This window comes from Penicillium citrinum (assembly GCF_028827155.1).
Source record: "Penicillium citrinum strain IBT 23319 chromosome Unknown utg000008l:1.0-2707905.0:1.0-2709502.0, whole genome shotgun sequence".
In the NCBI taxonomy this organism is placed as follows: Eukaryota; Fungi; Ascomycota; class Eurotiomycetes; order Eurotiales; family Aspergillaceae; genus Penicillium; species Penicillium citrinum.
Window position 1 is genome coordinate 1,064,072 of NW_026622693.1, and position 25,539 is coordinate 1,089,610.

The 25,539-nt window shown below is 45.1% G+C and overlaps 10 protein-coding genes across 10 annotated transcripts; 6 read left to right on the forward strand and 4 right to left on the reverse strand.

The window, feature by feature from the left end:
* Nucleotides 1–41: 41 nt before the first annotated feature.
* On the reverse strand, nucleotides 42–1,571 carry N7469_008849 (uncharacterized protein; the record flags this gene model as incomplete). Its single annotated transcript, XM_056647767.1, has 5 exons — nucleotides 42–181; nucleotides 243–449; nucleotides 507–929; nucleotides 990–1,493; nucleotides 1,556–1,571. 5 exons carry the CDS (start codon nucleotides 1,569–1,571, stop codon nucleotides 42–44), a joined length of 1,290 nt encoding a protein of 429 aa, XP_056497532.1.
* Nucleotides 1,572–1,964: 393 nt separating this feature from the next.
* N7469_008850 (phytanoyl-CoA dioxygenase family protein) lies at nucleotides 1,965–3,104 on the forward strand (the record flags this gene model as incomplete). The annotated part of the gene is made up of 3 exons (XM_056647768.1): nucleotides 1,965–2,328; nucleotides 2,393–2,833; nucleotides 2,893–3,104. 3 exons carry the CDS (start codon nucleotides 1,965–1,967, stop codon nucleotides 3,102–3,104), a joined length of 1,017 nt encoding a protein of 338 aa, XP_056497533.1.
* Nucleotides 3,105–3,473: 369 nt separating this feature from the next.
* On the forward strand, nucleotides 3,474–4,415 carry N7469_008851 (uncharacterized protein; the record flags this gene model as incomplete). The annotated part of the gene is made up of 1 exon (XM_056647769.1): nucleotides 3,474–4,415. One exon carries the CDS (start codon nucleotides 3,474–3,476, stop codon nucleotides 4,413–4,415), a length of 942 nt encoding a protein of 313 aa, XP_056497534.1.
* A 494-nt stretch (nucleotides 4,416–4,909) lies between these two features.
* Nucleotides 4,910–5,869, forward strand: N7469_008852 (PhzF family phenazine biosynthesis protein; the record flags this gene model as incomplete). Its single annotated transcript, XM_056647770.1, has 1 exon — nucleotides 4,910–5,869. The coding sequence occupies one exon, from the start codon at nucleotides 4,910–4,912 to the stop codon at nucleotides 5,867–5,869; it is 960 nt and encodes a 319-aa protein (XP_056497535.1).
* A 1,229-nt stretch (nucleotides 5,870–7,098) lies between these two features.
* N7469_008853 (SRPBCC family protein) lies at nucleotides 7,099–7,578 on the reverse strand (the record flags this gene model as incomplete). The annotated part of the gene is made up of 1 exon (XM_056647771.1): nucleotides 7,099–7,578. The coding sequence occupies one exon, from the start codon at nucleotides 7,576–7,578 to the stop codon at nucleotides 7,099–7,101; it is 480 nt and encodes a 159-aa protein (XP_056497536.1).
* Nucleotides 7,579–8,114: 536 nt separating this feature from the next.
* On the reverse strand, nucleotides 8,115–9,032 carry N7469_008854 (uncharacterized protein; the record flags this gene model as incomplete). Its single annotated transcript, XM_056647772.1, has 1 exon — nucleotides 8,115–9,032. The coding sequence occupies one exon, from the start codon at nucleotides 9,030–9,032 to the stop codon at nucleotides 8,115–8,117; it is 918 nt and encodes a 305-aa protein (XP_056497537.1).
* Nucleotides 9,033–12,303: 3,271 nt separating this feature from the next.
* N7469_008855 (uncharacterized protein) lies at nucleotides 12,304–14,109 on the forward strand (the record flags this gene model as incomplete). Its single annotated transcript, XM_056647773.1, has 1 exon — nucleotides 12,304–14,109. One exon carries the CDS (start codon nucleotides 12,304–12,306, stop codon nucleotides 14,107–14,109), a length of 1,806 nt encoding a protein of 601 aa, XP_056497538.1.
* A 1,641-nt stretch (nucleotides 14,110–15,750) lies between these two features.
* N7469_008856 (uncharacterized protein) lies at nucleotides 15,751–16,727 on the reverse strand (the record flags this gene model as incomplete). The annotated part of the gene is made up of 2 exons (XM_056647774.1): nucleotides 15,751–16,531; nucleotides 16,585–16,727. 2 exons carry the CDS (start codon nucleotides 16,725–16,727, stop codon nucleotides 15,751–15,753), a joined length of 924 nt encoding a protein of 307 aa, XP_056497539.1.
* Nucleotides 16,728–19,456: 2,729 nt separating this feature from the next.
* Nucleotides 19,457–23,341, forward strand: N7469_008857 (MFS transporter; the record flags this gene model as incomplete). The annotated part of the gene is made up of 7 exons (XM_056647775.1): nucleotides 19,457–19,753; nucleotides 19,985–20,222; nucleotides 20,287–20,708; nucleotides 20,758–20,836; nucleotides 20,954–21,209; nucleotides 21,276–21,352; nucleotides 21,399–23,341. The coding sequence occupies 7 exons, from the start codon at nucleotides 19,457–19,459 to the stop codon at nucleotides 23,339–23,341; spliced, it is 3,312 nt and encodes a 1,103-aa protein (XP_056497540.1).
* Nucleotides 23,342–24,565: 1,224 nt separating this feature from the next.
* Nucleotides 24,566–25,325, forward strand: N7469_008858 (nitroreductase family protein; the record flags this gene model as incomplete). Its single annotated transcript, XM_056647776.1, has 3 exons — nucleotides 24,566–24,901; nucleotides 24,958–25,072; nucleotides 25,150–25,325. 3 exons carry the CDS (start codon nucleotides 24,566–24,568, stop codon nucleotides 25,323–25,325), a joined length of 627 nt encoding a protein of 208 aa, XP_056497541.1.
* Nucleotides 25,326–25,539: the final 214 nt, after the last annotated feature.

A 25,539-nucleotide genomic window follows, 5' to 3' on the forward strand; every position in this document is an offset into this window, starting at 1 on the left:
GTGGATCTCGACTAATCTATAAGATTTCAACGAGGTTCTAGTTAATGACTACCATCATCCGCGGAAGTTTCTCGCAGGCACTTAATTATTTTGGAAGTTGGCCAGCCTGTCCGAGACCCCCAATGCTCAACGCCACGGATGGTGACTCTCAATTTGCGTACGTCTCGAAGCCAAGAACCACCTGTATCTCGAATTTAGCACTGGCGCATGGCTGTAAATGTGTGCACAGGTGTATGACTTACAGAAGGCAATCGGACCGAAAGAATTGACCCAGACGGCTTGTGATTCACTCGAAAGCGCCAAAGCACATATCTCGGAGCTACGATTCTCAAGATTGCGAGTCAATTCAGTGACATACCTCATGTTATCTGTCGTTTTGTTTGTCTGGAATTTTGGCCTCGCGAGGGCTAATATGATCATCGCCGTCTGATAATATTGAATAGACGCAGCTATATAGATATTAATTAGTAAAATTGAACCCAAATGCATTAAAGCGATCCACATACCGTGCCAGCCATGCAACGTACCCATGAACGGGAAAGGTCTCTGGTAATGCCCAACGGAGTCGTGATTCACGATAGGTGTGAATGAATGGGGAATGCTTGCTTTCCATACTTCGAGTCTATTTTCAAGGTAGAGCAGTCGATCTACCGAGCTTGTATCTTCGCCGAAGCACTGGTTGATAACTTGCCCAAGTAGGATTGTGATAGCATTAGCGTAATCGTCATCAGAATCAAGATCCTTGGGGACCAGCTCGTCAGGAAGCTCGACCATGAGTTTTTGACGCTCAATTAAGGCCACTGTTATATTTTCACGAAGGAAATTCCAGAAAGAAGCTCGAGCCAGACTAGATAGTGAATCTAGGTTGATTGAAGTGCTGGCTAGTATGGAATAATACCCTCGTAGATGACTTTGAGAACCGAGGTTTTCTGGATTCAAAAAAGCTCATTAGATAACAATCCCAGCAAGTAGAAATAACATTAACTTACCAGAGATAATCTCGTAAGAGCGCAAGAGGCATATCGCCGCTAAAACCTCACCGTCTGATACTGCAGCTTCAATGTTGCGAGTGACTTCTAATAATATCTCGACACTCTCAAGGAGATAAAAATTGGCCTGATCGGCCCAAGGCCCCGAGATTGAAGAAGATAGCAGACTTATAGCGGAGAAAGCTAAGATTGCACTCAGGAGCAAGGGGCTATAACGCGCCTTGACTGGCACTATGTCTGTGAAGTGTCGGTGGTGATCGTTGAGGTCGTACCAAGAAGCTAAATTGTCTTTATAATGTCTGAATAAATAGAAAACTCGAGGGTCTCGAAGAGCCAATTCTGGATCACTCGTCGATATCAACTCCGGGATGGGACGGAGCTGTGAGGCTGCGTCGTTGTTGGCTCGATTGGTCTGATTCGAGGCCGCGTCTGATGAATCTGTGGGCCATTGACATGATCGATTGCTTCGCAGACAGGATGTACATTCTGGATGTACTCCATCGCCTTTTACAGAGTTAGTGACGAGTTTGAAGTTGTCTAAAATGGCTCTTTTACTTACATCGTACCCGACGTCGCCGACATTCGTTACTTCATTCGTATAGTTAGTTAATGTTAAATGCGTTCTCTCTTCCCTGGCATTCTTCCAGGCACTCACCAGCCTTACATTCAAATTGTTAGTCCAATTCCAGAGAGCGATATAATATCCAATGATGCAAAGGAAGACTGCGAGACTCACGGTGTGAATCGAACCGGCGTGGCATGTTCCTGAATTGGAAGGAGCGGTGGGGTGGATCGTACTTGCCTTTGAAAGGCGAAAGGCGAAAAACGAGAAAAAGCGGAAGGTGCGGGGGGAAATTCATTGCCTAATCGGGACAGCCCAGTTTGCTGACGAAGTATAAAATGAAGTACAATCTCTCTCTGCATGAGAAGATATTCATCAATTCGCATTTTATATACACAACTGAAGCCGAAATAATGTTGTCTATCTCGCGTCTAATCACGACTCGTAAGGCTCTACCTCTCCCTCGAACAGTCCGATCTCTTAGCACCCTGTCGAGTTACCCCAATGCTATCAAGCCGTCCAAGGCCGAGGTACAAAATAGCCAGCTTAGCCCAGAAAACCTCGAAATTGCGATCAGGAGTTTATACCACGATGGATTAGTTGTTGTCAACGACGTGGTGCCTCATGATATGCTGGACCGGTTGAACGAAAAGATGATCCAAGATGCACACACCCTTTTTGCGCGCAAAGAAAACAGCCCCTTCAACTATAACCCCAACAATATCCAACAAGATGCTCCACCTTTGCAGGAGTACTTCGAGCCTCAGATATTCATGAGTATGTCCCATGTCCACGATTTGAATAGCACTCGGGTTATATTAGTGAAAACTAACGAGGAAAGATTCAATCGCAACCCAAATTACATCTACTGCCTTGGGGCCAAAACCAAAATGGACATTCTGCTCCGGGAACACCGCAATGCCTCCTACTCCGGAATTTCCACCTGAATCACAGCCTGTACACTCCGATGCCGATTTTCATCATCCAGACCATCCTTTTGCCCTAGTAATCAACGTTCCACTGATCACGATGACTCCGGAAAATGGGTCCACCGAAGTGTGGCTTGGGACACACCAGGATACGGGTCTTCATATGCAAGAAGGGCTTCATGGTGAACGTGCAAGTGGTAGAATCAAGACAGACGAGTTAGAGAAACGGCGCGCTGTCCGATCTCCTTGCCAACCCGTTGTTCCAAAGGGATCGGTCGTTCTCAGGGATCTGCGGCTTTGGCATGCCGGCATTGGAAACAAGACCGACAGTGTGCGTGTGATGCTAGCAATGAGTATGTTAAGAATTGTAAAGGATGTTTCATTATTTCTATCATCTAACAAGCAACTTTAGTCCATTTTGCGCCATGGTATCGGAATCCGATGAAGTTACAATTCTGTGAGGACCTGAAGACAACCCTGGAACAGCAGGAACATCTAGAGATCCTAGTTGAATGGGAGTCGAAGGAAAACATCACTCAGCAATACCTGAACAGAGCATTTGGGAATGCTTATGATTTTAGCCAAGGAGGCCAAGAGAAGAAGGCAGATATAGAAGACATTTAGCGTATGATAGGAATCAATACCTTTCGACTAGTAAAAACCCTCCTAAACCTCTCCCAGTATACAAACTATGATCCAAGGTATCTCTGGCCATACTGGCTCAGTTGCATATCAGAAACCACTGCGTTCCATTGGATTGGACGAACCCCGAATACGAGGACAGATCTGGCCCGTGCCCCTCTACCAAAGCACTATAAAGTGTCATACCCCCTCATCTTACAAATCTGAGAGAAGTTCAACTTCAACTGCTACTTGTTGAGTTTAAGCAAATAGCAAATGGCTGAAACAAAGATATTAGTGGCGTCATGCCACTGCCGTAATGTCCAATTCAATCTCACCATCCCAGTGACCTGCCTCCCTTTGAAAGTACACATGTGCCACTGTAGCGTCTGTCGCTACACTCACGGCGCCCCATGCAGCTTCCATGCTCCATTACCTTCAGGAGTTGAACCGGAGTTCATTGAATCATCTAGCCTGCAAAAACTGACCGGCTATCTTCAGCCAAGGTCCAACTCGACTGTCTACTTTTGCAGTACCTGTGGCTGCCACATCGGAGGATTTAATGGTGTTTGGACCATATCTACCGCTATTTTCGACGCAAACCGAGAAGATAATGATATCTGGCTTTATAATGCGCACATGCTACCCGACTCCTCTCCAGATGGAGGGCTAGCAGCGGTTTTCTCGGAAATCGATAACCGCCCACTTGTAACGGATAATCTAGATGGATCTATCCTTCCGGATGTCAGTCTCCCTATCGAGCGACAATCTACCGAACGCGAACTTCGTGCGGAGTGTCATTGTGGTGGTGTATCATTTACAATTTCCCGACCAAGCAAGGAATTCATCGCAAGTCCTGCAAGTAAAGGGTGGCTCCTTGATTTGGATAAACGTAAATGGTTGGCTGGTATGGATGTATGCGATGATTGTCGCTTGGTTAGTGGGACAAACGTTATTGCTTGGATGTTTGTTCCACTTGATCATATTACACCTCGTCCACCGAAAGATCTTTCAATTGGAACTGCGAAGAGGTATAAATCGACCGAGGATGTTAATCGTGTATTTTGTGGAACCTGTGGTGCAACGGTGTTCTATCATTGCGATGAAAGACCGCATATTGTCGATGTTGCGATGGGGATCTTGCGGGCACCAGAAGGGGCGATGGCTGAGGATTGGAGTATTTGGAGAGCTGGGAGACCTGCGTGGCCGGAAAATGGAATGAGATATCATGCGGGTTTTAGTAGGGCGCTTATTGAAGGGATGAAGAGATGGGGTGCTGAGCGTGGTCATCCACAGGAGTTTAAAATCCCGTAAATGAGGATTTGCTCAGACTTCATTCAAGTTGATGAATTATAAGTTTATCTTATGTTGACCTTTGAAGAAATCTATCCACCAGTCTTGTGGGCACAAGACTGGCGGTTTACTTTACCTACGAACAAAATATCAAACCATTAGTACTCTTGTCTACATTTTTTTTTTCTAAGGCTCAGAGGACAGTAGTCAAGCCGAGATCTCACAGAGCTAGGAACAGTGTAAGTATATAGCGAGTAAAGTGATTTCTGAAATTTTGTACAAACACTTGAAGACCCTTTTTTTTTTTACCTGCCAGATAACTAGTTGGCTTATAAATGAGATAGACCATATAATTCTGGTAGATCGAGAAGGTTGCCGATGACAAGCGGCTCGGTAGTTGCTGACCCACCGACGGAAATGAGTCAAGGTGGGACATTCATTTGATTGTTTTATAAGAACCTCGCATATCCCCACGAGCTTCAATTTCGAAGTCAAACCAAGATAAAATCCAAACCATGACTCAACTCAACTTCGTCACCCTCGACGTCTTCACTCTCAAGGCGTATGGCGGCAATCCACTTGCGGTCGTCTTCCTGCCAGAAGATGAATCTGCAGCATTGACTCAAGAGCAAAAGCACATCATCACGAAAGAATTCAATCTCTCCGAGACTATCTTCGTTCACCCAACCCGCGACGCCAACAAGCGAACAATCGACATCTTCACAATTGAGTGCGAGATTCCGTTCGCCGGCCACCCAACCATTGGCGCAGCATCATGGTTCCTATGTCTCGCCCCGGAAGTCGCGGCAGGTACCAGCAAAGTCACATCTCTAGTGACAAAGTCAGGCGAGATTCCGATCTCCATCACTGATGCAGCGACAAAGGCTGTTTCCGCGCGAATTGCGCATAATACGCGCATTCATGCCTCTAGACTTAGCATTAAGGACCTTTTGTACTTCCATCCCAGCGTGGCTCCATTCTTCGGGTCTGATGCTTCGTTCCCGCTCTTCTCCATTGTGAATGGTATGAGTCAGACTTTTATCGAGTTACCTTCGTTAGAAGCACTGGCCACAGTGACTACGGCCACGGGTGGAGAATTGGTTCCCGTGCAGGATAGCCAGCATCTTGATGAAGGGTGGAAGAATGGGCTTATCTGTGTGTACTTCTTTGTTCGGGATGTAGAGGACAGCGTTACCAAGCAGAAGGTCATTCGCACTCGCATGATGCTGGGTCAATTTGAGGATCCAGCTACTGGTAGCTCAGCTAGTGGATTGGCAGCGTATCTAACGCTGACTGAGGGTCAAGCAGGACAGGAATATAAGTACCATGTTGTGCAAGGTGTGGAGATGGGTCGTCGCAGTGATATCGGTGTTCAGGTTTCTCTCAACCAGGACAAGGCGATTGAAGAGGTTGTTCTGACTGGAACTGCGGTGCAGGTATCGGAGGGTAAGATCACTGCACCGGGACTTGAGTAGATACAGCAAGGTCAAAATCCGGGATATTTCAATTTAATGTCTGGGTATATACCCTCTAAGCGGATTGTATTGTCTAGATTCATGTATGTATAACTTTGCCACACTCTGGGGCAGCCTTGCGGTCGATCTTTCCATCATTGGTGTTTATTAGAAGGCTGTGCTGCATTGGCAGAAATCAAAATAGCAAGTTATTTAAACAAGAGATTTTCCTGTAGTTGAACAAATTAAGAGGCCGCCTTTTTAGGCAATTGACTTGGAGACATCTTTGTTTTATGGCTTTGAGTGCCCATCCTACTCCATCGATTCTACCCAGTAATCGTCTGTTTCCTGGAAACACCTCTCGCCCAAAGCTTCGCAGAGTGCAAAAAGCGAGGCTTAAGGTCCAGCTTGTCCAAAATGGGCCCTATGAAGCAGAAGATTGAACACCACCAGCCGAGGAGTCCGAATTCATCATAAGGTCTGTGCAAAGCTCTATTGCCATACAAGTCTCTAGATTGATATTCCTAGATTCTTCACTCTACCACCTGAATTGAGAAACGTAGTTCATCGTTGTCTCCTCATCCAACCATGTAAATTCGACATGAAACACAAAAGAACTTGCAAATACGAGGAAAGAATTCACGTTTGTCGACCAGGCCCTGCGGTATCCAAGGCTGGCAGTTGTGCCTGCTGTTACACACCCAGATACTGTGAGCCTCAGCCTGATATTTCCAAGTCGCCCCTTTGCAGTAAATGGCAAATCCACATACTATGTGGATAGACAATGGAGAAGCAGATGTGAAGATGAAATGTATGATCCGTGGGGGTGGGAGGATATAAGAAGTTGCTGGCATTTGCTTCGCCAGTGCGAAGGGTTAACATAGCTGGAACTAGATGTCTACTGTTTACAACGACTAGATTGGGCTTTTCTAATTCGGCTGATCCGTGTCAAGGGGCTGGTGATTTTTCTCCCGTCGTCCGGGAGAAGGGGAGGTAGATGAGCCATATATCCAGGATTGCTGGAGATTATGGGAATCAATTGGACTTCGAAAACGAGTTCAGACTCCTACTACGAATCTGATAATCGACAGCATGACGAGACCTCGGAATATGAAGGCGAAAACCTTGAAGAGACATTATGCCGAAACGACCTTTACCAAATATACGGCGGAGATAACTATCCCCCGCTCGACTGAAGATCCAAAAATTTTAAAAAAAATTATGAATTATTTTGAGCTCGTTACAATATCTCAGATTTTCTTTTCCTCGGCCAGCTGCCTCATGACCTTAATTGTCCCTTCAACTGCCATCTGGCTCATGCGTCTCTCCTTCTCATTGAGTGCGGCCAACTCTTCCTTTGAGACATCAGGATGCCTCCACTCAAAGATATAGGTCATATAGAGATCTCCATCGGCACCCTCACTGATGACATTGCTCACGCGGCTTCCGTCGGGTTGTTCGAACTCCACACGACAGGGTTCAAATGCGGTCACTACCTCCTTCACCTTCTTTTGAGATTCGCGGAATAGTACTTCGCGAACGGTGACAGGGTTCCCCTGTGCATCCGTTGACTCATTTAAGACGTCGGTGGATTGAATTGCTGCAGCGACAAAGGTCTCAGCAGAGCGAATTTTCAGAAGGAGACCGGCCCAGATTTGGGATTTGGAGAGTGGGGTTGTGCCGGGTGGGTTTATTGGCGCTGTGAAGGCGATATTGTTGGTAGAAGGCATTGTTCTGGAAAGGGAGATGAATGATACTGTTGTAGTGCGGCCTGGATCACGAGGATTTGAATTGATATGGATATAATGAATATGGATAGAAGGCGATGTTCAATGAATTTATGTCGAAGTTCGTGTTCGGCCCTCGCGCCTCGACGAATGCGGCATGACGTAAAGCGGCGAGAGTTTATAAGCCGTCGGGCTTTGTGACTTTAGGGCCGAAGGAGGATTATTCAATGAATTTCTGATGTCAAGGTATTATAGAGCATGATCGAGATAAAATAATCATGACTGTTTGAATAGAATGTAGTGGAACAGATTTGATCGAGGAAAGTTGATGGTACTGCCATTCAACATATTCCCAAGCGTAAAATCCCTGAAAAGAGTCCTCAACTAGCTAGTATACTACACTGTAGTTAGCCAGGATAGTCTAATCGCCGTCAAGAATATGAATAATACTGTTACTCCTCCTATGGAAGTAACGAAGCTGAAGAACGGCTTCAATACAAATTTCAAGATTTTATATTAAATCCAATCAAATTATAAAGCTATTTCTTCAACATTGAGTACATCACATCAGACCGAACTGTATACTTCACTCCCCGAAAGACATCATCACCACCGTGCATCAAATTCCGCTGTTGGAAAATTAAGATAGACCCTGTCTTAGGGAAGACGCGTACAGGATGTTTTGCATTATATCCATCCATGAAAGAAGTCGCACCACCCAGGAGCGTCTCCGGTCCACCATTTGCCGCCTGACGAGACGCCTGTTCTTTCTGTGCAATGATTTCTCTTAATTTCTCTTCATCTGGATTGTATCCTAACATCAACTGGCTCTCCTTCTCAGCAAGTTCCAGGTAAGGTTGTAACTCTTCCATATTTTGTTCACCGTCACCACTCAAATACAGCTGGACCGTAAACAATGATTTTTCTGACTGATCAGGAGTAACATAACATCCGTCCCAATGAGGCCGAAAATAATCACCCCCTTCGTACCGGAGAAATCGCAAACGTTCATTCAATCGTGGTTGAAGATATACATCTCCTCGTCGGGAGGGTCCAAGTCCAGTAACTAATGGTTGATTCTCTACACGATCGATACCGAACTCGCGCAAAAATGGAAGTAAGCGGTCTCTAAGGCGTTCTGCAATTTCATCTGAATCTAAGATGATACGTCCGCTTTTTCGTGAGTCGATAGACATGACTTGTCTCCCGCCACCTGCATTTATCATCGCGCGTTCCCAGGCTGGACCTGTGTCGCTATTCTGCGGAGTGGTGGATTGCTCTGCCAGATGGAGGAGCTCTTTACACTCATCTTCAGTCATGAAATTGTCGATTACGGCGGCGAAGTTATCTTTGAATTTGAGGATTGGCGGTGATGTTTTGGAGAAGTCAATTCGGTGGACTTTTGCGTCTTGAGGGGGCCCTCGGAGGAAACCCTCTCGTATATTGATGGATGCCATTTCTCGTGCGCGCAGCGGAAGTGAAAGAAGGTGAGAGATTTCTGGGTATACCAAAAACTGATCCTGATATCCTTGGATAGATCCGAGTTAAGGGCGTAACTGTTGGCACCCGAAAAAATGCTGAAATATGCCTGAATGAAGCGGAGCCGGAGGAATCTCTTGTGATTGTTGAATTTTATTTATCACTCTAATCCAAAACCTAGAAAGTTGTTTGCAAGTTGAATATGTGAGCTTATAAGGATTAGCCTTGGGGCTGAGTCATTTCAGTCATGAGGCTGAGGCTGAGGCTGAGTCGGTTGCTGCCTGCGCTAAAGCAAGTTAAAGTACAACTTGAAAACGGTAAAGCTGAAATACAAAGAAGATGATAGATGCCAGTTCTTTCTGAAGAGGCAGCCCAAAGGGAACTTTTGTTCCACGTGGACAGGAGCTACACACGGCGGGGCTAAATATTGGAGGAGACTGAAAACTGAAGACAAAATAGCAATTGTATGTACAACCAAATCCGAATCTTTCACCTAATTAACTTGCAAGGCATTTTTCATTGCATTTTCAGACTCCAAATGTTTTTCTAGTCTTGTCTTCGCGATCAGACTTTCGTCAAGCATAAGATTCATGTTTGATGGCAATTGGTTCCGTTGAAGAACTTCATGATATGGTCAAGACACGGGACAAGTATTTCACCATGTGTTTGAAAGCTGGGCTCAAAATATTGAGGTTCGAATAGCGAAAATGGAATTTGGATATATAAATGGAGGTATTATCTAGGTTCCTAGGTCGGATCGCGAGGAAATACGTGACAGATAAGTTGGAATGTAATTTTATGCCAATATCGGCAGATCTGATCTGGCCACTGTTTAAAAACTACCATAATTTTCTAGGGTAGGCTTTTTGCATTGTCAGATAATGAATATCTCTTCTTTATTGGATCCGAGACGTTCTCAATCTTGAACCAAGTCCGGCTCAGTAACTGTTTTTCAATGAGTTCCATTTGACAGTGAGAAGGTTTATCAGATTGTTGCAAAATTTAGTCCTGGTTTTTCGATTGTCCGGCCAAGTTCTGCAAGAATATTATCACTCTTGAATATCAGACCAGGAACACTATATCCTCCGAAAGAGACAATCAGAGCAACAAATATTCTTTTTATTTTACACTAGAAGAGATTCACAGCGAATAAACACTGTTGGTTCCCAATTGTTTTCCAAGTTTTTTTTATGGTACAGCAGAACTGATATAGATGTTACTGTAATAAAAATATTGACATTGACAGTGTTATTCTAAGCCCTAAACAACCTCCACCTTTTCCTCGTTTGCTCAAGAAGCTTGAAGAGCACAGGTATCCTGCTTTCCAAGGCCAAAAATCCCACAATCAACACAGCGACAGGTAATGCAGTTACCCAATATACCCAAAAGCTCTCGCCGCCTGGACTGTACTGGCCGCTCATACTGAAGATCCCAGTAATATACGAAAGAGGTATGAAGGCGATAGCAATGTAGGTAAGACGCTTAATATCTTCTGATTGTGAAATGGATTTATGCGAATCAATGAGTTGCACAAGAGAAGTCATGATAGGATTTAATGCCTCGAGTGATTCAGCGTGTTGGCCAATCTGCTCTTCTAGATGGGTTATATCCATCAATAGAAGTTTCCAGAGAGATGTATCTTCGGAATTCGGTTTGGATGATAGATCGGCTGGGTCGTTTATCATGGTGTTTGAGTTATACTCCTTCGTATGCCAGTATTCGACGAATCTTCGCGTCATTTGTAATTTAAGTATCGTCTGCTGGCTTCGACGTCGCCACCTATGAAGATCCACTACGTCGTATTTCTCGAAATGTTCCAGACGTGATGATACGCTCGGTAATGTGTACTCATAGTATTTGATGTACCGACTCATTAACAGCTCATAAAGCATCCATTCCTGGTTGATAATTCTTATTGGATGATATGCAAAAGACAGGATGCTGAAGCCCCCTTCTTTCCACCCGGGAGGTGACACATCAAAGAAGCTCATAATCTCATCGCATGGTTTCAGGTGTTGAGGGAATTGACCTGGTTTTTCCTTGATTTGAAATTTAGCATAGTTGGGTAGGTCACTGATGCTTTCGGGTGCGATTTTACGTGGGATTTGAGAGATTCCGTGACAGCTATAGAAATCATGTTTGGATTGCACCATGATATCGGTATCTGGGTCCACCAGAATCAAGCCTAAAAAATTTATCAGCTCGTGGAATGTAAGATATGGGGTTACTAGTGATTATCTTACAGAGCCAAAGACCATTTGGTAGACAATGTTTTACTACCGAGATACATCCTCTCAAAAGACCAATCGATCTATCAGATAATGCCGGAAGTCGTCGAATATTCCTCGGAATATTTGCTCGCAAAGTGAGATGATATGGAACATGACCTAAATCAGACTCAGCCCCCAAGTCAAGCACTTTCTGATAATGAATATTAAAGTACTCTCGGGAAGCTATCTGAGATGGTGGGAGGGCTAGGAGAGGTGGTGGAGGAGAATTCTCGATACCGCGGTATGAAGATGCAATATGTCCAGCGAAGAAGAAAGGATCTATTCCGAAGGAGGAGCCGAGGATTTCTATATCTTCCGAATGAATATTTTCAATCACCATCAAGATACTCTTGGCAGGCGTAGACCCAGCCCGACTCACAAACTCCCTCGTTGTTCCTTTCAAAGACGGTCCTATCTGGCCATTTTTTTCGACTTCGGCATATCGGATGCAACTGTTACATATTGTTCCGGGTTGGTTATTTAGAAAGGATGAAAGAGCCGCGAGACTGGGCTTCCGCAACGTCATTCGAGACACGTATTCACCGTAGGATATTGCCATGATGATACACAAGAAGAAGAGAAAGAGGAACAGATGGTTGGGCACCAACTTGAGTTATTAGAAATGTTTAAGTAAGGTTTACTATCTTACATTTATAGTAGAGTAATATCCATGCATTTACCCGGGTGAACTTTTCGGCACGGCAATTGTTACTGAATGTGACTACACGTCATGTATGCATTAGCTGGCACATTCATGATTGCGAACCACTGGGGAATATCAAAACCTAGTGCATTGACCGCTTGGAACTCGTTTGCTTACTACAATAGCATTTTTTTGCGGCTGAAAAAGAAAGTGTTCCCCTCATTAGAACGCCCGAGACGATTTATTAGGGTCAAAATCCCGCCGATGTTTCTAATAACGACAGCCTACTAATTTCTAAGTACGACATTTTCAGTCTCAATAGAATGTTCATTTAATATGGAACCCAATCTGGAGTTTAATGGCCACTTGGAAAAGCTTTACAGTCTTTTCCATTCCAGAGCAGATACTATCACCCTTTACATAAAGGAGGTGGAGAAAATTTGTACAGACGCTTTAGCCGCCTCAAATATTCGCCATACTCCGATCGCATCGCGAGTCAAGTCATGGAAATCAGCCAAAGGAAGTCTGCGCCGAAGGTATGATGAACGGCTCATACATCAAAGCCTGCGTAAGGCTGTCGAAGCAAAGGGTAGAACATGGGAAAGCTATTGTCTCGAAACTGGCCTGAATACATATCACGAGGATATGGAGCCCTTTCAAAAGCCAGAAGATATGATTGAGGCATTGCATGATTTTGGCGGAATAAGAATATCGCTTTATTTCCCTGGAGACCTTGAGAAAGTTGCCGAGATAATCAACAATAACTTCACCGTCATCAGGCGAGTCGAGAAGGGAGATAAAGCTCCGGTTAATACGCAGGGCTTAAGAGAAAGATTAGCCCTTCTGCAGAGCCCTGGGGTTTCTGAAGATACTACGGCTGGATCTGAGGTCCTTGCACGCTCGATGCGCACCTTCACCGGTTATAAGGCAACTCATTTTATTGTCAAGTTGAGAGATGAGTACATCCCGCCTGGAAAAAGTAACCCCTGGCAGGATGTCGTGATTGAGATTCAGGTCGGGACACTTGTTATGCATGTCTGGTCTGAGATCGAGCACGACATGATCTATAAGCCGCTTGATTCTCAAGGTGAAAGGGTATCCGAGGATGAACAACGTATTTTGGACTTGATAAATGGTATTGTCTTGACGGGCGAGGCTGCATTGAGACAACTTGAAGCCAGCACGTCTAATCGAATGAACGAGCGTGCCAGAAACGCAGAACTTGAGGCGAGTAGCCACTATGAACTCGCGACGTGGATCGAGAAAGACTGCCAGACGCGTGGAATTGAGCTTGAGGACGGAGAATGGAGGTATTTGGAGCAGCTTTTCACTCTTTTGAAGGTCACTGGTAAACGCAAACATCGCGAAGTGACGAAACTCATTGAAGAGGCTGTCCAGCACAGTTCGAGACGTCACTTTCTACCGACCAAGATGCTTATTGCCTTGAGCAATGGGTCAAGATGTGCACAATGGATACCATCTAATGGGGAACCTGACATCTTGTCGATCGTGAAGAACGCCAGACTTTGGGCATTCCGACTAATTCATGGACTCAACTTTGCCATATACTTTGGCGTGGCTCGAGAGATTTTGGAAATGGAGAATCTTCCTGAGCGTCCATCTATTACTTCTTTTCTGGATATTTTACATCCATTCCGACCTCGGTACTCTGGTGCAGAGAGCGCGCAACGGATTGCTAAGTTCTGTAAAGCAATCGTGGAGCTGAAGCCGAAGAGGGAGGGAAAGTCAAGTGAAGTTTTGGATATATGCATGAACCTACCCGTCAAAGACGCCAATGTAGCTATACTAGCTGGTTCCGGCAAGTCAGGGTTCGTTCCAATTCCTGGTATTATCAGTCAAATATTCCCTTCAGAAGAAGGCCTCGACTATGTGGACTATACCAATCAACTATATCCTACCCTCGACATAATCGACTTCTACTTATCTCACAACAACGCAAAAGACGACAAGCTTAGGATCTGGGACGGACTTACAGCACGAGCATCCGATACACAGCTAAAGAGATCCGTTGAAGATCGATTCTTTGCCCCGGAACAAATGACAGGGAACGAAGCCATAAGTCGTTGGCAATTATGCGCGAAACGGATCCCCCCTAGCCCCATTGAACGTTCAAAAGATTGACCCGGAGGATGTACACAAGACAGTTGTGCCTGAACAGCGAAATGCCGGAATCAGTGGCCCTTCAAGCCCTCATGGATCTCATGAAAACATATTGAATCTAGCATATCATCTCTACCCCGAAGAAGAATGGGACAATGTGCGCAGGGCTTGGACAGTTGTTAAGAATCTGAACTTCGATCTACGGCCTCGCGTTAATCGTTCTTCATCCATCGAAAATCGACGTTCTGATGAGCCTAACCCGGCCTCGACGAATCACAAAAGACCTGAATCGGACCCAAAGAGCGAGCAAGCTTCAAGTTCAAGGGATATAGACAGGCAAAGGAATTCGGCTTCTCGTGCCCGCCGAGTCCCACGTTCAAAGACAGTTCATGAAAGCTAGTCGAGTTGGAAATCGAGCTGCATTGCCTTGCACTACCGATGTACATATTAAGGCTGTAGCAACCTTGGCATAGTGGGCTTGTTTGAAGCTTAGCCCGATACGAATATCCGACAGAAATAACGTCCTTAATGTACTTTGAATATGTACTTGCTACTAGCAAGTATAGTAGTACTATACAATTAATTTAATTTCGGTTCTCGCAATGCTTTAAAGGCAATATGGACATTCGTTGATATCAATATTCAATTGAATCTAACGACGTGTTTGAAAGCAGTACATAACACTTGTAAAAATGATGTAGAGAAGAGATAACCCTCAAAGATTCATGGACATCATTTACTCTGGCGGGCCTGAGTCATGAATTTTCCACGGAAGTCTCATGGAGATAAAGATTAGATTTCTTGATCAGATATTTATGTAGAATTTCCAATATAACTGGAGTAACACTTTGTGATCATCCGTCTTTATTAGACAGAATTTTGACGGTGCCGAAGATTCTTATATTGAAGGATATTCTCAGAATAGTTCTCCGGTTGCAATCAGCACAGCTCTCCACTGTGGATCATATCAGATATAAACTCAAGTTTTGAAGAGACTAAGTTCGGTGCCAGTCCGGTGTGGCCACTTAGAATGGTAGTTCAGCTCTGCGTGTACCGGGGGATCATATCGCCAGGCGGGGTGAAAAGGTATCAGCCGTAATAAAGTACAAGTGAATACAATCCCACCATGGCGGTAGGTACTGTGTATATGAAACAATACAGGTCTTAGTGCCAACGATACTCGGAAAAATTGTCAATGAGGACTATCTAAGCCAAGTTATTCAGACCCAAAAGAACAGTGTAATAGAAGTACTGTATGACGCCGGAACGTGTTCGGAAACCACTGCCGGGTAGCAAGCAAAAAGTCGGTGGGATTGATCGTGGCCCAACCCCACATTAAAATCCTGTTAAACTAGCAAACCAAAACATTTCACGATGAAAAGCGAACATGAAGTTCCGACTTGGCAGAAACAGAACAGGCCCGGTGAAGCCGGGGGATCCACGCCGAGGCCAAGCGCAAAGAACCGGGCCGGTTTAGGTGGGGTTTTTGATAGACGATAAGCACACAACGCGAAATTCGAATGAAAAGATGACGCGATGGTGGGGTGAAAGAGGTTAGAGAATGAGAAGACGAAGAAAAAAGGAATTCGAATGAGGGTATATTGATCTATGATGTTCTATTTATTTATACTTTTTTTCCTTTTGGTTGTTGTGGAAAGTGTTTTATGAAGGAGTGCGACGCTCATCCAACTGGTCATGTAGATAAAGTCGACCTTCAGTATTCACAAAACCTCCAATCCCAAACGCGGGGATAATGCGACACATGCGAAGAAGAGAGGCGCCGATCCAGTCACGACTAATACGTGCAACACGGTCTTTTGTGGGCATCACTTGTGGTCGATTGTATACATCTAGACCGAAGAGATGGATCGGGGTACTGATAAGTTGAATGGAGGCCGGGATAGCGAGTTGGGCGATGAGAATTTTAAGATATTCTTGAGAAGCAATGGAGTCCGGGATAGTAGCCGAGACCATGGCGGGAAGACTGAAGGATCCGAAGATAGTGAGTCCATCTCGGAGGAGGAAGGCTGAATATGTGGCCAAGGGTATTCTGGTGCGGCCGATAGAACGAACGGTCTTTGGGGGTGGAGGGGGCTTAGCGTCTGGTTGAGGTTGTGTTGTTGGTGGTGTTGAAGATGCTGGACGAGGATGACCGAATAATTGTGCGAATTTGACATCTTTCCAGATGCCCACGGAGGAGTTTACCACGAAGGTAGATGCGAAAGTAGTCATGCCGGCAATGGCATGGTCAATTTTAGGATAGACTGTGCTGAAGAGAGTCTCGGAAATATTGGCAGTTGCAAAAGTTGCAGTATAGAGACCCCAGACAAGTAAACTTGGACGTGAGGTTAAGAATGTGGCTGGCTGGGTGAGGGAGAACCAGAGATGTCTGCGAAATGCGGGAAAGAGAGGCTGATTGTAGAAGGACTTTTCGACGACGAGTCTGAAGACCATTAGCAGGAGCTCAAGTATGCAGACATTGCCGAAAATACGCACCTATCAAAGATCATCACCGCGGGGGTAATCAAGGTTGCTGAACCTGCAGCAACGAGGGTATCTGCAACCATGAGCTCACTGAGCCGGCTGCGGCTACGCTGAATAGCCAGCGACATGTGTTTATCCTGAAGTTCTTGGGACATAATGTGCGTAATAGTATCGATGTAGGTATAAATAATTCAGAACAGCCCAGCCACGATCAATCGAACGGGCCGTCTGACAGAGGAAACGGTGCCGCAGTGGTTGTATGCAAAGAGATTGGACGTAATGGAGAATATAGGAAATTGACAATGGCCTCGAATCAACCAGGTCAAATGTTGACGAGAATCTGGAGGCAACATCGATTAGATAAAACCAATGTAACGCGGGGCAGTGCAATAATTATTATCTCATGAGACAACTTACTGTGGATCGACCAAGCCAACTTCCGGTGAAGAAGGAAAGAAAATGGGTATACTGTAATGAGAGTTGGGAAAAGGAGAGAAAAGGAACAAGACCACACAGATGAGAAGATATAGGGTTGGAGTCAATGCGGAAATCAAGTAAGAATAAACAGCCCACCAAGCTTATCGCCCAACAAATGTTTCCAATTGTGGTGGTTGTGCTGCTGGAGAACAAATCTATCGCTTCTCTATAGATCGGACTCCCCTCGTCGGAGTTTTCACCCAATCAGCATGTCGACCGGCCCGGCAGCCGGTGATGCATCCGTGGTTCTGATTGGTTCCCCGAGCCGGGATGATCGCCCTTAATTTTCAGGAACGCGAGACCTTCTAGAAGATCGGTGTGTGCTTGTACACTTCTCCTCCGTCCTCTCTTTTTCTGGACGCGTGGGATTTCCCCTAGAGGAATGATGTCGTGAGACGCCCCGCGTTTCCCCGATCCTCCCCCTATTGTTACTTTCCCCCCTTCCCTGGATGTGTGTATGGGGTTGGTTAAGGCGGAGTTTTCACCGCAACCTACGGGGTATTACGGAGTGGAGTTTCTCTTCCAGTTGTCAAAATTGGGCAGTGACAGGAGACAACACTGAGTTTGAGTCATTCGTGATCTTCAAGATGGTGTCCAAGCTTCATGGGGTAGGCATTGAGGGAGTGCCGACGAGGTTGCTCCAATCCATTTGATTGGACCCTGCGTCCGTACTTGCTGGCCCAAAGACTCTTTGGAGGTCTTTCGAGTAGTTTATCTGGATGTCCTAAATTTAGCGTAAGTCTACAGGTGTCGTCATTTTTCTCACTTGGGCCCTAGTTGGTGTACATTATATCATCGGATGTCAAATGTCCTTTACTACTCCGAACATGGGCACACCTCTCTTTACTTAATTACTCCCTCAAATATCACATCGAGGGCAACGCAGTCTACTAACCCAAATACTATTGTTCCAATGATTCTCTCTGCGCATCGATTCGTGACTTTCGCGAGCTCCGCTGGGGGATCAGCATGAATATTAGTGCGATTCTGATTTTGATAACCCTGCAGCACTGTGTCAGGAAACAGAGCTCGATTAGTGATCACTGATACATTTTTTGAGCGGGAAAGAGAGGCAGATGGCTACGAATAAGATAAGAAAACAAGCCCCATTGATAATGACCTGCTCAAATATTATTCATGCCTGATGTGTGGTGATACTTAGGGCTGGCGGTGTGTTGGCCGTGACCCGCCCAGCGACATGGGATGAGTCAATGGAGACTGCAGGTGTTGATTCAGAGCTCACCTGAAAATTCGAAAGTGAGGTCTGATTCATTTTATATTTTCCGAATAACGATCCACTAGAAATATCTGGACAATGTGTGTTGAATTGATCATTGCTCTTGTGTAGCCTTGGGATGACGAGACATGCGACTTTGCCCAACTGTACTCATCTACTCGGGCAGCTACAATGCCGTTCAATGCCTTTTAATCTCCACATTTTCTTTTTCTGAAACTTATACAATCCTGATCTTGCATATATTCCAACAGCGTGCTCGTCATATTGATCTCCTTGTTGAAAATGCCATTGTGTCTTGCAAAAGCCAGACAATAAGGAGCCGGCAACTTTCTGAACATTGGATAGTATGCCACTAGAACCATTGGAATAAAGCAGCATAAGTATGCCCATTAAACCACATAATTAACTACAATTTTGGGAGATTAAAGCATTTGTGTCTGCGTCTGTTGAACACTACGAACTTGAATAAATCTGGCGCATTAAGGAAGAAGAAAACCGGTAGAAGTGTGGATCCAATCCTTTTGTACTGTAGAATCGGCACGTACGAACAGGCAACACAATTATGACTTCAAGTAATGAACGGCGCAACGAGATCGATTCCCCATTTTTATGGCGTTCTAATTAGCCAGGCAAAGACAAGGATTGGTCGTCTGAATGCTTGTTTATTTCAGCCCTATAGGGCTGAGTGGGGATGCTCCCTTCTTTTTACCAATAGGACCAACTTAATTAGACAGGTCTACCCCCTTTCGAGTCTGAATTGGTGAGGATGGATAGTCTGCGTGGATTATTACGAAAGCTGTCTCCAGTCGCAGTTAATAGCACACTCTGGAAGACACATGGATCGTAGTTCTCCGGGTAAAACTCTTTCTTGTTTCCTTCACTGTCAACATATGCGATGAAGATACTGTCCCCCTTTCACACTATATTCAAAAACTTTACTTTCAGGCTAACATGTGCTGCTCTTTGCTTTGGATTATCAGGGGTGTCAAGAGGTAGAGTACCTGCTACACGCATCTACACTAAAACGCGCGTGCTAAGAAAGTCATAGGCCTTGACGAGGGCGTCATTTCCACCACCGTCGCTCAAAGTTCCTTCATCAATGAATTCGGTCTTCAAGCAAGCTCTCTCGATGCGTCCCAACAGGCAAATCGTCTTTCGAATATTACTTCAATGGTTCATATTGGTAGCATTCCCGGTGCACTTATTGCCTTCCTTCTTTGCGGACGTGTGGGGATGCTCTGGTCCTTGCGTCAACTTTGTGTCCTGTGGCTTACCGGTGTTATTATTGTCATAACTTCTACTGGAAGTATCGGCCAGGTATATGCCGGTCGATTTGTAATGGGGCTTGGTATTGGACAAGCTGGAGTTGTTGCACCGACGTATCTTGCAGAAATTGCACCACGTAGTGCGAGAGGTATGTTGGTTTCCTTCTTCGGGATGTCCGAATATGTTGGAATCATGGTTGGAGTAAGTGGATTGACGTTCTTCTTGTATCGGGTGACCTGATCAAATTGAGGCTGATGAATATCAATGACTAGTATTTTGCTGCATGGGGGGGCGGCGCTGCATATCTCGAATAGGTCTTCTCGACAATGGATTATCCCTCAGTCCGTGCAGATAATCATGGCCGGATTTTTGATTCTGCTTTCCTTTTTCTGTGAAGAAAGCCCGCGACATTTATGTCGAGTTGGGAAACAGGATCAGGCACGGAGGGCTTTAGCAAAGATCTGGGGTCTTCCGGACGAGCATCATGAGATATCAACGGAAATGGATGGGATCCAGGCGCAACTTGACAATGAGGAAGGGAACTCCTTGTATAGAGTATGGGTTAATTCTTTGAAGACTCTATTTCTTTCTCGCTCCAACATTAAAAGATTGCTATACCTCATCTCCGCGCAGATCCTCAGCCAGTGGTCCGGCGCCAATTCTTTGACTAGTATATAACCCTCTGTCCAACATTTACTCACAAATGACTTGATAGTGCTAACCTGTAATTAAAGCATATGCGCCCGAGCTATTTGCCCTGTTCGGAATAACAGGTCAATCGGAGAAACTATTCACAACCGCAATATTTGGCGCCGTTAAACTCGTGGCTTCGCTTCTTTGCGCGATGCTTCTTATTGACCACATCGGTCGTAAACGGTCTCTGATCTCGGGGATCGTTGTGCAACAGATATCAATGCTATATATCGCGATTACTCTTACTGTCGAGACATCCTTGGATAACGACCAATCCCCTTCAGCGAAGCGAGCAAGCCTTGGCGCGATTGTTTTCATCTACTTTGTAGGCGTTGGATGGGCAATGGGCTGGAATTCAATTCAATATCTCCTGAACGCCGAAATATTCCCATTACAGGTGCGTGCGACTGGATCGAGTCTCTTGATGTGTTTCCACTATGCCAATCGCTATGGGCTGTCCAAGGTATGTGTTGCGAACTTGTTATTATCACCACCAATACTAACCTTAATAGGCTGTTCCATCCATGCTATTACAGGGCTCTCTAAAGCCTGAAGGAACATTTTGGTTCTTCTCTGTTCTTACATTTTTTGGTTTGTTATGGACGTGGTTTTTACTCCCGGAGACAGCCGGTCGTACATTAGAGGAGACAAATGGCCTTTTTAACTAGTTTCTCAAAAAGTAAAATACCTAACACACTTAGAGTATAGTCAATAATGGCCAGTCATCTATCAATATATCTCTCTCCAATGAGCATCCACTACACAGCCAAACAATTAAACCAATCATGCGCAATGGCTTGGTCATCGGACCTTTCTATTGTTCCGCGGGCGAGTTTTCACATCTCCTCCGCTTTCTCCCTTGCTTAATCAACTCGCAACTTCGCGACTTCACTCCAAATGCCTCGGGCAGGCGAGTCTTCATCAGGCCCAAGGCTATCCCAACGCCGGCCGTTGGCGTGCCAAGGTCTGTTTGTGTGATTTGCATATGTTTTGTACTGTAGTGGGACCCAATAAATTGACAGATAAGCAGAGTGCACAAGGCGGAAGCGAAAGTGCGACAAACAGATACCTTGTTCACGATGTCGACGTTTGAATCTGAATTGTTCGGTGGAAACCGTTCGCTTACGAAGAGATGTTGTACAACATGCGTCAGAAATTCAATTCTTGGAAACGGTCCTGTGTGATTTGGATTCGTTCTCGACGGAGAAACTGCCGGAAATCACGCTGAGAGTGAGGAACAGGATCACGAGCCTGCAAACTGGTGATACGGCACTACCAAACAATCAAATTGGACAGACAGAGTCTACGGAGATAGTTCCGCCAGCCGACTCGTCTTTACAATTGTTAGAATCCGCCGATGGCAAACAAATGAGGCATCGATTTGCAGAGGCTCCGTCGGATAATACGGACCCACCACTTCTCACGGCGATTGAGCATCTCGCCTGGGGTCGAAATTCAGCTGGCTGCTATCCACATCGGCGTTGTGGCTGCCAGTATGCTAGGGATAACCCAGAGACCTTGTCTACAAACAGTGCATCCTTTCAAATCTTCGGTTCGGCGTTGGAGTCGATGGTGGATTTTCCGAGGATCACCGACGCCCAGAAACTCGTCAAATTCCATGTCTACCATATCGCTTGGCATCACAATTGTTTCCATGGTCCGACATTTCTTCAGCAGTGTGAGGTCTTCTGGGCAAGTGGGAGATGCGATCACCCACTATGGATTGCTCTTTACTTCGCAGTCCTGAGTTGTACGATCAACTCGATTCAAAATAGCCATAAATTACGATCGCAGGTCGACGTGAATCTTGATGCTATGCAAACAACCCAGCAGCTATTCTCCGCCATGGTGCAGACTATGTACAGCTCGCATTTCCTCAACAATCTTTCGATCTATTCTGTTCAAGCTGTTGTGATATCAACCGAGGTTGCACATAATCTTGGCTTGAGTCAGCTCAACGCAACTTTATTCAATGCGGCAGTACGTATCGCCGAGTGTCTAGGGCTTCACAAAATCAAGGACCACCCGCAAATCCCAGCGCCGAATAGAGATCAATGGGAAGAACGGATTGAGCGGGAGGTCGGTAGGAGAATCTGGTGTCAAATGATTATTCAGGATCATTTCGCCATCCCCTTCACAGACACGTACAGTATCTCTCCAATGCATTACTCGACAAATAGGCCTTTGAATGCGGATGATTACAATCTGGTTGAAATGCCTGCTAGTACCCCAACAATCAGTACATATGTCCGTGTTCTGGTCAACCTCGCCGCACTAATGCCTGATTTGTGCGATGGACTTGGTCCAATGAACAAAAGAAAATCCCCTCGAGAACAATACGAGCGAATACTTCAAGTCGATCAAAAGATGCGAACGATAGTTCAAAATATCCCGCCCTTCTTACTACGATCAGATAAGTCCAAAGAGGCCCAAATACCTTGGCTGCGTATCGCTCGACGAAGTCTCGCCATTACAGCAGCCGAGAAAATTATCATGGTCCATCGACCATTTCTATTCCATTCATTCAATGATGCCAGATACACCCATACAAGACGGACCTGTGTTGCCGCAGCCATGACAATATTACGTGAACACGAGACGATTGTCGAAGAGGACGATCTATCCATTTGGACACATAGCGCCTTTGCAATAACAGCAGCTGTCATCCTATGTTTCGAATTCTATTCTATCGTGGAAGAAATCGACAATGCAAAGAAAGAGCTGTATAGAGACGCCGTTCTAACTGCGCGTGATCGTCTCGCCTCAAGACACTCCGATGTTCTCGCTCAGAGGGGGGTTGCTCTAGTCGACGCCATCTTTATTTCCGAAGGATCCAGTCTAGGTTCTTTAGAACCCGTACCGGGGATGCCGATTGATTTTAATCGAATTTTGGCTAATTTTGCAACTCTGAGCAAATTGAATCCCCATGCTGATGCTGATGATATGTCTATCACGAAGTTACTCGGAAGTACGCCTGAAGGGTCGGGGTCTGCGGGCTTTGATGCGGATGAAATGGCGATGGCGTGGAATCAAGAAATTGATTTCGATGCTTGGTTCAATGGTGTTTTCAATACTTTACAGACTTCTCCATTGTAAGGGGAAGTATTGCAGGTGAAAACTTTTGGCTTTTGATTTTTCTTCATGTTTTTGACAGGCGCAGTTGGGATGGAGTCTGATACCAGTGTTCTTTTTTCGGTGGATTGGGTCATGTATTTCAAATTGTAATATAATGTGCATTCGGGTAGCTGAAATATTATCAACTACGGAAAAGTTCTGTCGAGGTATACTATTGTATCACAACTCCAAGATGAGGAGGTTTATATGTTTTCTCTTGTCCAGTTGCAGGCGTTTGAGTGTCCTTCATCGAACTGTTGTACTGATTAGGGGGGGCCGGGCGATCAGCCTCCCACCCGCAGCATGGTAGACATAGACGCCAAATCTTAAGAGGCAGCTCTGTAAGCAGCCTGGCAAAAAGATGGAAATATTTCGCTGCCTTGAATAAGATACTCGAAGCTGTGATCTGAACTAGGCATAGATGAAGTTTGAAATTTCACCCGTAAACGTGAAGATGATGTCGCAGGGGCTATAGATGATGGAATATCATTGAAATAGAGCAAATAAAGCGAAAGTCGATACCTTGACCTGACCATGTCTAGCTGATTCGAATTTGAAGCAAGAGACGAAGAACATCCATTTCTTTAGTTAAAGGCCATGCGAATTGTGGGATCGCAGAAGAATGTAGTTCTCCCACTGCAAAATTTTTTAGCTCCCAAGCAAAATCCCCATAATTCCCAACTTGAAGTACACCGTGTTGACAAAAGTATGCCATATGCGATGGAACAAAGAAAAAATTAATTAAGATGTCTGCCATATATCCAGTGAGCAATTAATTCCGCGTTCGTTTCTAATTATGCATCGGAGGCACAATTCGCTTGGTCAGGCTTACAAGAGCCATTCTTTAGTGATTCATAATCTCTCAGGGAAAAAACGTGCTAATGAATTACCGCTTACAAACTGTCGGCTCTTATAATTACCGAAAATCCGTTATGGATGCTCGGATGTTATTGGATAACCGTCGTTGAATTTAAATCAAGCGGGGACTATTGCGAAGGCACCGCAGCTATCATTGGTGTTTCATTGTGGAGAGTATCCCATTGTCACCGCATAAATCGTATGCAAATTAGAATGGAAGAAGGCTTTAGAAAGACACTTTGAAATTTAATATAAATCATTGCATTGTCGCCAAGGGGTCTTTGTATTAATTTTTTTTGCCATTGACCTTGAAATTACAAGATCTTCGTTTCTTACAACACTCTCACAATGGGCTCCACTGCTGTCGAATTCAAGAACGCTGCTACCTCCACGCTTCTGGAGTTGGTTAAGAACCGCCGTACTTACTATGGTCTCAAGGGCGAAAGTCCTATCTCCGACGACGCCATCGAGCGTATTGTACAGGACTCCGTTCTTCATGTCCCCAGCTCTTTCAACACCCAGACTTCCCGAGTCGTTCTGCTGTTGAAGGAAGAGCATCAGAAGGTGTGGGATATTGCTATCAAGGCTATCGAAGGCCTGGTCGCTGCTGGCCATGTCCCAAAGGAGTCATTTGAAACCTCCACCAAGCCTAAGCTAGAGTCATTCCGTGCAGCTTATGGAACTGTAAGATCATACTTTGGAAAGAAAAGCGGGTTATTCGGATCACTGACTCAAGGCAGGTCCTCTTCTTTGTTGACTACGAGTCTCTGGCTCCTATCAAGGAGAAGTTCGCTATCTATGCCGACAAGTTTGACCCTTTCGCGCTTGAATCCAATGCGATGTCCCAGTACTTCGGTAAGCAGCAACAGCTTTTCATTTATGAACATTAACTTTTCAAGTTCCTTAATTAACCAGTTTCTTCTGAATTATAGTCTGGCTCGCACTGGAGTCTGAGGGCTTTGGAGCCAATCTTCAGCATTACAGTCCTCTGATTGACGAGGAGATTGCTAAGACTTGGGGTCTTCCTGCTTCATGGAAGTTGGATGCCCAGCTTGTTTTCGGTACTCCTACTTCTGAGCCAGGCGAAAAAGCAGTTCGCTCCTATTGAGGGCCGATTCAAGGTCTTTGGTAAATAAGTGAATACTTTTGATTATAAGAATAGCATAGCGAATTGCGAAATGTAGTGAATAGAATTTGAAACCTTCGTTCAATTATCTTGTTTCGTACTTGAAGAATAGGAATAATAATAGTAGCAATCATAATACTACAAGTATCATACGATGACAGTGCTGGTAGCCCTACAATACTCGAAGAAAGCCGAC